The 15197-nt window shown below is 38.0% G+C and overlaps 1 protein-coding gene across 8 annotated transcripts in view; it reads right to left on the reverse strand.

Moving 5' to 3' along the window:
* CACNA2D1 (calcium voltage-gated channel auxiliary subunit alpha2delta 1) overlaps nucleotides 1–15197 on the reverse strand; it is a 376639-nt gene that overhangs the window by 316528 nt on the left and 44914 nt on the right. For all 8 annotated transcript variants that reach the window (XM_064656439.1, XM_064656438.1, XM_064656437.1 and 5 more), the window contains exon 2: nucleotides 11388–11469. In XM_064656439.1, coding sequence (XP_064512509.1) covers nucleotides 11388–11469 — 82 coding nt within the window. The remainder of the gene's footprint in view (nucleotides 1–11387; nucleotides 11470–15197) is intronic.

The following is a 15197-nucleotide window of genomic DNA, read 5'->3' on the forward strand; positions in this document are numbered from 1 at the left end:
AAAAAATTATCAGTTCAGTCTTAAGTGAAATACTCAGACTGAATTCTGCAAGATGCTGGGAACACTTATACCTCAGTTAACATCAGAGAGAGTCTAAGTAGTGCCTGAGTCAATTGGCTCACTTAGGTGCCTACTCAAAGGAAACAGATAATCAGACACACTTTGTATGAATCATCATCCACTTTTGACTGTTGATAATTACCAGAGTAGTCCAGAGGACTTTCAAATTAAGAAGTAATTTTTGTAATTGTCACTTTGTATTTAAACCTTCTTAAAACAAGAAGTTCAGCTTTGTGCCTCTGCTACTGTACAAACATCTTTTGTTAAGAAAAATGTACTTTTAGGCACCTAATTTTGCTTCCTAGTGATATTAATACAGTATTAAATAACATCATTTATTGGTTTCACAGCAGTTTTAGCTCAGGCTTTTAGCTGAGACTGGGTAAGAACCCAGAAATACCAGCTCATGATGAATGCAAGTGGATCTTTCTTGTAACAGAAGAACAATAGGAAGAAAGTTTTTCACTTTTTTTCTGCACATTTGGTATATTTGGAGATGGGCACTTACGTAGTTTCTCAAACTCACTTATTCATCCAAAATTTTGTCCTGCCTTAGCTGCTATTAATGAAATGTAACACCTACTGACTCTCTTCTCAAAGGTAATTTTAAATCTCAGGGAAATAGAAAAGTTTTTTTGGTATTTAACTAATCACGGGACTTGGAAACTGATTAGCTCTAATGTGCAGATTTTTGTTGGTTGTGGTGTGTGAATTTTTTTCTGAGGAAAATGTTTAATTTGCTCTCAGCTTCTACGAAAACAATCTGAACAAAAGCACCAACAAGACAGAATTTATTCTTGTTAAAGCCAATGGAAAATTATAAATTAATCAAGAACAGTGCTTTGATAAAAGATTATCCAGATCATCAAATAGTAATTAAAACTATGGTAATATTAGGCCATCTCTTCCCTTGAGCTTAAGCAAGCTTTGTTAATGCAGCCACCTATTCTCAGTGACTTGCAGCTGGTTTTGCCTGCTGGATGAAGGAATTCTTCAAAATGCCAGTTTATTGCTAAGGGAGTAGAGGGAGAGTAGCATCTGCAATTAAGAAATGAGGCTCCCTCTGTCTTGACAACCTCTTCATTTTCACTTGGATTACAAAGAAAACTTGAAGATATGTCTTCAAATTTCCCAGCCTGCATTTTCAAAAGTGATTTCATTTTTCTAATATCTCGACATTGGTCAGCAATGTGTAAACGCAAAAGAATTTAGTTTGAAAAATTCTATTTTTAATGCCTGCAGCTGTGGTATTTAGTTGCATAGAAATCATAGCAGTGGCAGTGGTATAACGCAAATGGCACATACCTTTATAAATACTTATTGTTAAAAAAACAGTTAATGATTTTGGGAGTCTCTAACCAGGCTAACTCCTCTCATACATTATTTTAATTCTGGTAAGTGGACTCTGACTCTTCAATAAATACCTGAAATGACTATGTTTCATGTACCAACCCCTTCATAATTCCATGCAAAAAGTAATCCCTACCTCACTTTCCTTCACCACACCATGCTCAGACAGCAGACTGGTGTCCTCATCTTAGGGATGAGGCAAAAGACACAGGTGTGAATAGTGTACAACAGCCTATGTATGCTTAGAAGGCATTCAAGTGTTTCAGAGCCTGGCCTCATATACTCCCACTCAGCCATACTTTCTGATAACTATCTGTTTTATTACACATTACTAAGGGAATTTAAAAAATAAAATAGAGTTGCTTTCTTGTTTTCAGATTTTTCTCCTTCTTTTCCTTAGAAAAACAACAAAGAAAAATTGCACTTTTTGTGGAAAACTGCAGTTGTAGACTACCAGAATCACTCATAAAAATGGTCTGAACTCAAGGAATTTTTAGCAAATATAAACCTGGCAACACAATGAAGATACAAGTGCTTCAACAACTTCAATACTGTTGATTTTTTTAAATTTTCATTTAAATATTAAATCAGAATTTTGTTGTATTTCTTTTATGTGAGTAAAAAGTCTTCTCTATATAATTTAATGTTTAAAAAAAACTGTTTAGAGTTTTGTTTCATTGAAGCAAAGAGACAAAAGGAGAAAAGAAAAGTTACAATACATTTCTGATTTTTAAGATTAGTCACAGTGAACCTCACTGACTGGCACAATTTCAATGAATATGAAAGTTTCCTTAATTCCCATATTTAGCTGATTTAAACATTTGCTTTCATTTCTTAGAGCACTGGAGAGTGCGCCCAAGACACAGCTTTAGAATTACACTAGTTCTGCCTACAAGTGTTGTGGTATTAATTATATTTTCCATTTTCAGAGATGAAGAAGGATGGAGACTGGAGACCAATACTATTATTTTATATGTCAGACATCTTAAAGTCCAGGGTCCTCAGAATCTTTCGCAATCAGAATAGTCAAATGAAATTCAGACTTACAAAGTCCACAGACAAGACTTCCAGAGAAATGGAAACTGAATATATTTATTTTGGTTGCTATTCTTAAAATCAAACTGTCTTAAAAAAAAAAATCTAACTCTCACATTTCTTCTTTATATTTTTCTTAATCATAAAAGTCTCCATTACTTCAACCTTAACAAGGGTGAGTGTAGCATATTTTGGAATGTGTCCATATATCCCCTAGGCCCATCTGGTAGTTCATCAGAAAATAGCATGAGGTACAAAATTCTTTGCCTTTGGCTAAAGCATATACAAACTGAATCCAACTTGATACATGCAGTATTTTAAAATAAATAAATTAGTAATAAAGACGGTAAAAATAAATAGAAATTTTAAATCCATGGATTTGTTTGATGTTTTCAATAAATAATTTCAAATTTCTATAGTCTTTGCTAATTCATCCCATTTACTTTATGATTGTAAAGAAAGAGCCACATAATTATCATGCCATTCATTGAGAAACATAATGAAAATGTTTACAGTTAAGTTGCCTGCCAAACCACCTTCTTAAGCAGGAATTGCAAGCACCTATGAAAATAGGGAAAATCCTTCACATATAAATTTTAAATGAAGCTCAAGTAAGCTGTTGAAATCTCCCTTTGCACAGACCTCTACAGAGATAACGAAGAGAACAAGACAAGCACTATATGACAGCTCCTATAGGTCTAAGTTAGTGGCATGCCTCTGCCTGTAGATCTTCTAGAACACAGAGCTTACCTGAAATCTGGTGAGTCCAACAACAGAAACCTACTCTGGGTTACAATTCCTTCTGGCAGAAGGAAGCTTTCCTGAACAAGCCTGCTCCAGGACAGGTCACATCAGAGACCAGTCTCTCTTAAAAGTCACTCATCTCAGTTAAACTCTAGAAACTGATCCAAGACCTGGAAAGCTAAAAGCGTGGCCTGGGAAGCTGCTGCCAATGTGAGTGCTCCAGCAGACTTGCACCATCTGTGCATCAGGCACACAGACCTCGCACTGAGCGGTGGATGAAATGTGCTCCTGCAGAACCTCGGCTGGGTTGTTCGGTAAGGAAAAGTTAGTAATTATAAAACAGCATTCAAAAGACAAAATAAATAGAAATCTTCTAACAGTTGCTGGTGGATGTGTTTTTTGAATGGCACTCATTAGTATGTATCATATATCCACATGTAGCTCTCTTTTTATTTTCAAAGAAGAAATAGTATTTCTATCTCAGTACAAATATAATTTAAAGGCCAAGTCAGTCTATACGGGTTCACTCTACAGCTCCTGGGACTGTAATAACAGCATGCCTTATGAACATCATGCATGAATTGTTTTTCCAGCCATGTATCAAAACGCAAACAGATTCAGAGAGTAGAGTTCCTTGGAACTGCTTCTCTGTCTGCTGCTTCATTCAATTATACCGTTGCTTGAAAAGGTTACACAGCACAAGACGGCATTTTTTTGCTGTAACAGCCATAGTGAAACTCCAGTGTGTTTGTCACGTCAAAGCTCTTAACAGAGACCCACATTTTTTTAATGCAGTGTTCCTGTAAAAGAGGATTCTCTTCAATCAGTTTGGAACAGACAAGCTTGTGCATTGCTATAAGGCATGTTCTCTACTCCGAGGTCTTCCTTTCTGGGTACTGCAGGGTTCCCTTCCTTCTCTCTCCTTTCCCTAGAGGTATTTTAGGAGCTGGAATTCAAAAGCATACTCGTAGTTTATTAGATTAAAAGACCTGTCAATTAGCTTAGTCATGAGTCTTTGCTGTGAACCATCTATGTAAAAATGGAAGTTGAGCATACTTTCATCAAAATGGTACTGCGTATTTACTTAATTCTGTAGTTCAGTAGGCTCTTCACCTCTTTTTTTTTTCCTGTATGCTGAGGTATCTGTTTTTAGGTAAAGAAAGTGACTTTGACCTTTGTACAATTTTTTGTCTTTTAAAAGGCAGATCAGATACAACCTTGATATTTATTTTGCTACATATATTTTAAAATTCTATTAAGCTGTTGTCTATTCCTTCTTACTTTTTTTTCTAACAGTCTATTTCTCTGTAGAAAGCCTATATCATTCACACCAGAGCAGTTTCATAACGCCTGACTGCTCAGAGAGTTCATGAGTAAGATAAAGTTACATGAACCTTTTTAAGTTGAAATGACAGTTACGTGCCTACATTGTTTTTGTTTTTGTTTAGTTTTGTTTGTTTTTAAACACCAGACTTATAACACTAGAGGGAATACACTAAGCTGTGCTTTTGTGAGAGACACTTAAAGAAGCACACTGAAGCTCTTGTAGCTCTTTTTCAAAGATTTTCCTGTGTATCCTGTTTTCCTGTTTTCAGGTCTCAAGATGTATATACATACAATACTTCCTTACAAACATTTCCTTTGCTCTTATAGGGAAAAAAAATAAAATTTAAATCATAGAAAGGACCCAACAGTGCCCTAGTCAAATGAGCAACTACAGTAGCAATATTGTCAAGATATAGCCTCTGTTTCTTGTGTGAAAATCTGCTTGTATTTTTTTCAAAGTACTTTTTACCTGCTTGACTTGTAAATTAAATATTGGTAGGCATGATTCTTCACAAATGTAAATTAGCATAATCCACTGCAGTCAGTGGATCTCTGCCAGTTTTCAACCAGCTGAGTATTTTGGCATCTTAAATCCTGACTTCCTGCCTTGTTGAAGCAATCTTCACATTACTATAATAGGCATACTACATTGGTCCAAGTTGGAGTTGTCCCAGATCTCACCTAAACTCCTAGCAATGTCCAAAAAAGTAGGATTTAAAAATGTCCTTTAAAACTATTTTTGGAAGACTTTTTTGAGACTATTCCCAGATGGTATAAATAAGACTTGAAGGACATAAGGAGGAACTACACTTTAAACACGATCATGGAACTCACAGTTAGATATTACTAGTAGTAGTGTTGATTCATACCACCAAAGTAATAATTTACCACAACTAATTCATGAATGTTCTGGAGCTAAAGGTCTAAACAGAAACATGAAAATCAAAGCTCAATTCTTGGCTGGATCAGGATTCTCTCTGTATGGCAAATATCAACTAGTGAGTACATCTGTAAATTAAAGATCATGGGTTTTTTGCACACCATAATAATCTTCAGCTCTCACCTGCCTCTCCATTTCCTACGCACCTCCATTTTGTCTGTCTCTTCTACTCTAGATATACTGGTTTACCTGGTAAAGGCTACTAGCCTCATTAAAATAAATTTAATTTAATGGCATCCAATTTTTTTTACAGTTTTGCTTACTATAAGCATTATATTGCTGTCATCACTCCTAACAAGAGAAAAGGTGTGCAAAATGTCCATTGGCATAAGCATATTCATATATTCAGAGACAGAATCATTGAAGTAATTCACTAAATAAACTCCTTCTCTTTTTAAGCATTATGTGGAATATTCATTAATATATTATTTTGTATCCTCGCTATAGAGATATTTTCAAAAGTTGTGATTAATGAGAGTTGCAATGGCTTAAAATGGCTGTATTATAAATGCAAAAGCAAGAGAAAGAGTGGTTAGTCACTAGGACAAGACTGTGATTCCAAGTCACTGCAAGAAAGTTGTCAATGACCAAAGAAAAAGGAATTATTTTCTGAGGAGATTCTTCTCCTTAAACATGATTCCATGAAATTTAGTACATGTTGGATGCAAACACCTTAAATACTAATAATGCTTTCCCTGGTTATCTATATCCACAGTGCAGAATAAATTAGATTTTTATATAGGTACTGATCTCGACAGGGCAGCTATTCACCTAACATATCTCTCACCTAAGTTTAATGGTCATCCAGATTTTAATTTTTTTATTCCTTTGTAATTACATAGGAAGTTTTACATTGTCTCTGTTCAAAAGCTCTCTCAGTCTAAAATTAAATTACTGGGAATTCAGGCAGTGCTCCTATCCCTCTCCATCATGGTCAGAAAAAAATATTTTACAGTTCTCCAGAAGAGACCATTGTGTAGTATAATTCCCTGCAGCACAAAGACCCCAGACATTAATGCACATAGAGGTATAAACAGCACCGATGAACCCGAAGAGACTTCCAGTAAGTCATGGGAGCACCATGAACCTGCATAGCAGAGCAGCTAATTGAAAAAGCCCCGCTTGATTTATGAAGAATTCACACCAGTTGATAACATATTAATTGTTCTACTTTGAGAGTTATCTTGGTCATTTTAGAGATCTTCATAGAAGACTCAATTGCATGAAGCAGACACAGATTGTAACTTCAGCTGAATCAGTGGGAATTCTTTCCCTGAGTCCAGGGAGAGGTTGACCAGGCTGTGAAATGGTTACACGTCCTTGCCAAGAGCTTTAACCTCACACTTGGCCAAATTAAAATTAATTTTCCGTAGAACAAGGAAAGACATTTCTCCCACCAAAAGTCTATCTGATTATTACAGCTGTTGACAGAAAGTCATGTTTACTATTTTACAATAGGAGCACTCTGCTCCTTCTTTTTGTATTAATCATTCTGCTTTTGGAGGGAGGAGGGGCAGAACAGCCGAACAAATGTATTTCTTTTTTTAAGTTTATATGAAGACTATAGGCTTGGCCCAAACAATTCTAGAGTTGGAAGAAGAAATGAATCAGAAAAAAAGCTGAAAATTCAATCTGGTTGTGAGTATTTTTAAAGCTTGAGCAACTGAAGGCAAGTTCTGTGAATAAAAGTGACAAGCATGCAGGCATGATGTTTTTCATGTATTGTAGTCTTCGTATTTCCAAGATTAGGGTTTGTTTCAGGAGAGATCTGACTAAATGTTAATAGGCAGTGAGCAGAAAAAAAAGGATGTCATTAAAAAATGGGAAAGTGACAACAGCCTGTAAACAAAAGAAAAGTGGGAGAGACTGCACAGCTCACACCTCTCAGGGCTTTGCATTCTCCCTTGCAAGCAAGAGAGGTAATTAAAACCTTGTGGCTAGAGAAAGCATGCAACCTAGGTCAAACAAATGGCTTTGATATAGAGACATATTTTACATGGAAACACTCCCCTTTCATGCTTTAATTCCTAGGATTACAAACACATATCAACCATCTTGTGAATATCCTCTGAGACAACATTATTTGCTTGAAGTGTATTATAAATTCTGGTTTTCAAAAAGAAACTTACCTACAGTATTCACACACATGTTTTTTGTTTTTATCCACATGAACGTCACTGTACATAAGCTGGTAGCACTACAGATTATTAGGTTTGACCAGTAGTCTTCATTATAAGACTGCTTTAACAGCTTGTGAGTTTGCCGAATCACAGCCAGTCTTCGCGAACGAAGATTTGGGAAGGTCATTACCCTTCCAGCCTGCACAGTGGATTTTTTAGGTGAGACACAGTGTGCGCTGAACTGAGCCCACCCTTTAATCCTAAGGTTCATCTGCCGGGGCCGAGCGAGCTTGGACAGTGGCAGTGAGGTCCTCAGGACGTAGGTTTGTTTAGAGTGACCTTCTCTCAGATGGATGGCCTTACAGGGCTGACGAGCTCCATCTGCCCGGGGAAGTCCCCTGACCGGGAATCGAACCCAGGCCGCGGTGGTGAGAGTGCCGCATCCTAACCACTAGAACACCAGGGGGCCCCCGTTTGCTGAATATTAACTACATAAACTAACATTTTCCTCAGGGAAAAAAAAGAGTGACAGCATCAGTTTCTTGGTTATCTATTTTACTATGTGTCTTCACATGGAAATGCCTGGCAAAATGGTTGCGAGATTAACTCATTGTTTTGCTCAAGTTAGAAATCCTCTGTAACTCATTTTCCTATTGCCTCTGCATTGTAGATTAAAACCTCAACACTGTGTACTCAAGGATACATTTTAGTCTTTGGTGTTTAAAAAACTTTAGCCTGAAAAGTACCTACAGACCACTCCAGAGATTTTATCAGCTAAGTCTGTAGGATCCTACACACAGGTTTATTCCAACCCAGAGAGCATCACTCCTAGAGAATGTCCCACCTCCTCTGCAGTTAAAGATCAGACTTGCTGTGGTCTCTCAGGTGACCTGTACACCTATGTGGTCTGTGCAGTGGGAGGAGGAGGAGGGGAAAACTGAATGAAGTACAAAGGGCAAGAGATTGGGATATGGAAGTAGGAGATAACAGACCGGAAAATGGGAAGGAAGGAATAAGGAGAGAAGAGACTGGAAGGGAAAGAGAAATAGAAAAATTATACAGGAGAATACTACAGGACTGAGAACAAGGATGGAGAAGAAATGTGAGAAAGGGGAAGAAAAATTCCTTTGAAAGAGAAGAGATAGAAATATTGGGACAGTCTGGCCACACACATTGGACAGAATGGTTTGGAAATGCTAGGACAAACTAAAGAGTCCAGAGAGAGGTGCTGATCTGGAAAAAGCTGAGGAGAAAGATCCTAAAATAGAGACAAGAAATGAATGTAAAGGAGAAAGGCAGACTGGTCAAGCAGCAAAGTCAGGAACTGAGACAGAAACATAGAATAGCCTGAGGAGAGATGAAAGATAGCCAAGCAACCCAGCAGGAATAGAATGGAAAGTTGCATATGAGATCAGCAGTATGATGCTGAATGAGGAGATGGTAGGGGAAAAGAGACACAGCAAGTGCAGAAGAGACCAGATCACACCTGGATTAGATGAGCAAAAAGGACTCTTAGCAGAAACTCCCCACCAAAACCTGAATACTGATGATTCACAAGCCTTGTTCTTTGTCAGCAGATATGTGTGAAATCTACCTACAAAAACTCCCATCAGTGTTCCATACTGGGTAAACCTTAGGCTTCCTCAGGAAGCTCAAGTGCTAGACATTCTGTGTTGTTGAGATCCTGTGCTGGAAACCCATGCTTGTATGAATCCGATGATTTGTGTTAGGATTTCAAGATTTTGTTTTCAGTTTGTTTGGGGCTTTCAAAGACTGAAAAGTGCATCTAAAGCACCTGCCTTAAATTGTGTTGCAATATGAAGCACTCAAATATTAGGAAAGGCCAGTGGTGATCTCATCTGAACTGAGGCTTCCACATTGTAAACATGGACACGTAAACTAATCATCTAGCCTCTTCTTATAGTCAGTGTGGGGGGAAGCAGTTTTCCCCCTGCAGTTATAAAATGGTAAAACCCCAGGGGGTGGTGACCCTTGAAGTTTTGAGGTTTTACCCAATGAGCACTTCTGCAAAATATAAACATATCACAAGCAGAACGGAAGAGAAAGTTAGTTGTTGAAGTTGTTGTAGAAGAAGTGGCCTGGGGGGTTGGGGGGGTGCTGCAGGGACTTGGAACAGCGTAATGCTGGGCTAAGTACCTGTGGTCGAAAACTAGAGAAGTTTTCTCCACCGTGAGTGAGCAGAGACAGAGCAGAGGCAGTGTCCAGAGATTGTGGCTAAGAGCCAAGAGATAACTGAAGAAGCAGCAGAGGCATTGCAGCCGAGCAAGAGAGACACAGAGTTGTCTGAGAGACGAAGCAGCAAAGAGAGCAGACTAAGTTCTACAGACAGAGACAGAGTTGGGGTAAGAAACTGAAACCAAAAGACCCCAAACTCCTTGGAGACCCCTCATCTCCTAGAAGGGAGGGGTGAAGTGCAACATGCACTGCAGAGGAGCTGAAAAGCTCAAAGCGTCCTGGAAAGCTGGACCAGGACGGCCAAAGGAATGTGGAGAGGGTGACCTTGGCCCCCCCGCTGCTTGAGACAGAGCACAGGAGCTCTGGTAGAACTCTTGAGGCAAAGACTTTCAACTGAAAGCTGCCCGAGATGTTCTGACTCAGTGGTAAATCCCCTGAGGAAGGGACTTTCACAAAGATGCCCCTGCACTTCGTGATATGCCCGTGGTGAAGCGAGTTTTGTCCCTGCTGGCAGTCCACGGGTGAGACCTTCGCTTGGAGTCGAAGAACGAGAGGGGTGAAAGGAGACCCCCTTGTGTGTATTGAAAAGAGATCCAGCTACAACAATCCAGTTACAGCTACCGCATAGAAGAAGAGAACCTGCTGCCTATGAGACATTGCTGCTCTGAGAGTGGAAAGGGATCTTTTTCCTTCTGCCCTCCTGGACTTTTATTTGGAGGGGAGAAGAGATTTGATCCATCGTAAATAATTATGTCATGGTAGAGATAATTAAGATTGTATATAATATTGTAGTATTTATTTTGTACAGTCATTGTAATATATTCCCTTTCCCCCATTTATGTCTCGTGTGGTGTCTGGAAACCATCTCACACTGGGTTGAGATGTGGAAGGGGGCTTGGACTAGGGAATTGGATTTTGTCTCAAACCATGACAGTCAGTAAAGATAAAATGTCCTTCTGGGTCAGGATTCACAAAAAACATGTGGGAAAATAGTCATTAAGTCAAAGGAATACTATTAAATTTGAGAAACTTTACACAATGTAATCCTTACATTTTCTGAATTGTGACTATACTTTTCTGCAGTGTCAGATGTTGTTGCCCTCTATAAATAGAACATAGTGCAAAAAAAAATCTTCTCAATGAAAGATTTGTAAATTCTTCCCTAAACCAAACTTTGTGTTAAATTCAAAGAGGTGAGCAAAAGTAGTTTTCATTCTCATCTATGTTTCTGCTAACCAGAAGCTGTCCCATTTCACAAAATATGTGTCAGAAAAATAGGCTGCCTTGTTAATAGACAGCAGAATTCTCCACTGCTGTGAATGGTTGCTTCCTGGATACCGTATTTGACAAACACAGAACATAAAAGCCCTTGCTTCAGGTGGAAGTGTTGCAACAATGGTAAGCCTTATGTCTGATATTGCAGAGCTGATTAAATATTATCTATGAGCAAGTGAATAGATGGATGTCTGTTATTCATTTCTCTCTCAGTAAGCACTGCAGAGTTTAATTCCCCAAAATCATTTTACTATGTTGCAATGAAATGATCATAATGCCCAGATGATTCACGTCCTTCACTTCACTTCCTAGTTACTACAGTCTGAGGTGTGTCTTCTTACCTTAGCAAGCTGTTCCACCCCGCTTGCAGTTCGTGCCAGTGTTACGAGATCTTCTTGCATCTTATCTACCCATGATTTTATCCTACAGAAACCAAAAAGAAAAGAGAGACATCCAATCAGATCACTGGCAAGTGGAAATCACATGCAATTATACAGCACAAGGAAAGGGAAAAAATTCAGAATATGTTGATAAAATTGAAAACAAAACATAAAAAGTTTGTCTTTGAGGGTTTTTTCAATAGATCCTCTACCCAGTCTTGATGACCCAAATCTTCTGATACAGTTTTCTGCAGTGGCCACCACGCTAAGTCAGCTGGAAACCAAGCGTGCTATCGTATCTATGTAGCCAAGCTGTGGCAAAGATCTCCTCAACAGAACTGGTATGTTGCCTGCTAGGACAACCAGCCTGACCTGCAGCTCACTCCCAGCAATGCCTCTCCTGAGGGCCTCAAGGTCCCTCTCCCAACAGACAGCAAAAGCAGAGAAAAGCAGCCAATTGGGAGCAGGTTTAGAAACCTGACTAAACTTTTCGGCCTGTAGCCCTTCTCCAGACACTTCAAGGAAGCAACAGCGAGACAGGCAGCAGTGAGCATGATTTATTTTGGGAAGGCACATCTGCTCCTGGCTGCTGTCACCAAGGAACAGGTGATTTGCTGCTGTGCATCCTCTACTGTCTGTGCCCAGCAAACCCAACTCTCTGGAAAAGCATTGGATCCAACACAGTGTCTGTGCCATGCCACGTTCTGTAGCAGGGAAGGATCCATGGTACACATTTATTCCAGTTAGGTCCATGTTCAGAAAAAGGTTGTGTAGCTTGCCTAGCCAGAAAGTTCCATCTCCAACTCATCTCTCACATTATCCCTGTCATTATGTCAGCTTTCTGCTCTGAAACCTGGAACAAATAAATATATTTAGCCATTTCCTAGCCTTAATCTAATACCCAAGGGATTATTCATTAATAAAGGAAAGACAGGAAAAAGAGAGATTCCATTTTTACTTCAATATGGAAAAACTGGAAGACTAAGAAAGAAGACAGAAGACTGATTTTACTCCTTCTTTCCATGGCCATTAATACATTTTCTGTTAATCCAATACCAATATCTTTAAAGAGCACAATCTCTATTGTAGAGTTGCAAGTTGACTACTTTTAATAAAGGATCCTTCCTCATGTGTCCTTCATGCATGAAAACTATATTTTCATTGACTACAGCAACTGATTCCATCATTGTTTTAGTACTCCCAAATCTTCCCATCTATACTATGCTTTCCAAAAACTGAGACAAATTAATTTCCTGGTTCAAGTCTCCACAAAGCCCTATATTATATAAACATTTAGTTCGGCATAGAAATCAGTCTGTTTAAAATCATGGTGCATTATGTTTACCGTGGTTTTTAGCCCATCATGTGAGAAGAGAATTGACTCACGAGCACAGGCATGAGCAAAACCAAGAAAATGCTATCATCTTCCATTTTTGAATGGTTTCTATTTTTCTGTGTGAGAGAATAAGGTATATGAAAGGTGAAAAAGTGAAACCCATTAACCAAAAGTGTTTTCAAAAGCATAAAATAAATAATTGAACACACTGAGATTTTTTTTTTACAATCCATTTCAGTTATAAAAATTGTGGGTGTTATTTCTAAGAGGAGTCGATAGAAAAAAATCAGGGAAGATTGATTTTTAAATTGACTTTTTCCATTTCCCACTGCTCTGTACTTTTACTGAATATATTCCTCTCCGTACTTAAAGGAAACCAGAATTTTGAAAACAATTAGTTAGTTATCTAGTTAGCTAAATTTGAAATTTTGGAAGAAGCTACCCTTAAAAACAGTAATTACCTATTAGTACTATTACTTGTAAATTAAATATGGGTCATTTTTCCTTTAACTTGCAAAAATATTGATTTTTCAATAAATACTTCTTAAATATTGTCTAAAACTGTCTTCACACAGTTAATCCACAACTTACTTTTTGGGGTTAGTCATGAGACTAGTCTTTGTTTTATTGTGGGCTTTATTTGTTTCAATTTATGATTAAGGTAGGCTTCTGCTTCAGTCAATGGAAAAAGGTATCTCCAGAGCTGACTCACTCTATCCTCAGCCAATATCAGTTTCTAAACTGGAATTAATGACAATTTCTCTCCCCATCTGTAACTAAAATGTAAATAATAAGGCTTCTTCCAATACTGACTGTATATTTACATTAAAAGATTATTTTCTTGCATATTCATCTTAGCTTGTTAGGCCTTCTGGAGTGAAAACTGTCCTTTTTTTGCTTTCCTGTACAGCAGGGTCCAACATCATCATAGAATTATGGAATCATAGAATAGTTTGGGTTGGAAGGGACCTTTAAAGGTCATCTAGTCCAACCCCCGCCCTGCAATGAGCAAGGACATGTTCAACTATCTCAAGTTGTTCAGAGGGTAAAAAGTAATAACTTCAGAAGGGTTGTGTTAGATTACTATCAAAAGAACAAATGATAAAATGACATTTTACAACACTGAGCAAGCTCAGTATAATTCCTCTTGCTTTCCCATGGGAATTTAAATATTATTAGTATTATTTATGAAGTATAATGTCAGTATTTCTGCATCTCAGTTTCCTACCTTACCACCAGATAAAAGTGTACATTTGAGAAATTTCACGTTCCTCACAGGCTGTTTTTCAGAAATAGACACACTCAGGTTCTATAACTTTCACTGGAAAATGACATAGAATGTATAAAATAGAAGTTGTGGGTTTGTTTTTTTTCAGTTAAGGAAGCACATTATCTTATTGTATTTTTTTATTTGTTTGTTGGTTTGTTTGTTTAATTGTGAGTCTTTTATTAACTAGGAGCCTTCAGGCACTGAAATGCTTGGCTGGTGCTCCTTTTAACTGAAGTCTGCAATATCTGTCTGACAGCTGCTCATGGTCAGAGTTTATTTAACAATTGGAAAGCTGTCACAGCAAACGTGAGCTCCCATGACTTAAAGCAGCAGCAGTCATTTTTTTTCTGCAAAGGGCACCAACAGAAAGCCTGTACAAAAGGCTGGTTTGTTCCTATCACTATTGGTTTGGCATGAACAATGCAATGGATGTTCCACTGAAAGGTGATTATGTTCTGCAGGACAATTGATTTTAACCCCCTTCTCCCCCACACAGGTTGTCCCTGTATGAAGCACTGATTAGACAAAAGGAGTGTGCACATGCCTTCCCACAGCAACTTCCAAGTGATCTGAATGATGAAGGGAAATATCTGATTAAAGACAGACAGACACAGGTCATTTACTGGGGAATTAGAAGGTACGACCTTGCTGCTGTCACCTGGGCTCTGATCAGATTGATGAAGAAATAGTCAAAACACTACAGAGCCATCCATCCACATTACATTATTAGCCAGCCTAGCATAACAGCTATTTTGACAGCACAGAAAGCATTTATTTTTCATTTTTCTTCCTTTTTATATTTTTTTTCATTATTTTACAGGAAGACAATTATATTTCCTAGAATCAAAGGATTTTCACAGGTACACCCCTAGTCACACTCCAAGTAGAACTTAATATTGCAGATGCTACACCAAGAAATCTGCCTTTTAATTTCATTAAAAACCTACTTTTATATTAAACCTGTATACCAAACTATAATTAGGAGAACAGAGCACTGCTCAATTACAGGGGTAAAAGAAACCAAGAAATCTAGATGTAGAATAACCTGGCTATAACCTTTTTTTACTGCTGAAACTGATGCAATATTTTTCTGCTGACTTCAAGGACAGCAGATTCATGTAATGATATTCCATAGCTTTGCAGACTACTCACACTAATTTAAGGT

This window comes from Pseudopipra pipra, chromosome 5 (assembly GCF_036250125.1).
Source record: "Pseudopipra pipra isolate bDixPip1 chromosome 5, bDixPip1.hap1, whole genome shotgun sequence".
Lineage (NCBI taxonomy): Eukaryota > Metazoa > Chordata > Aves > Passeriformes > Pipridae > Pseudopipra > Pseudopipra pipra.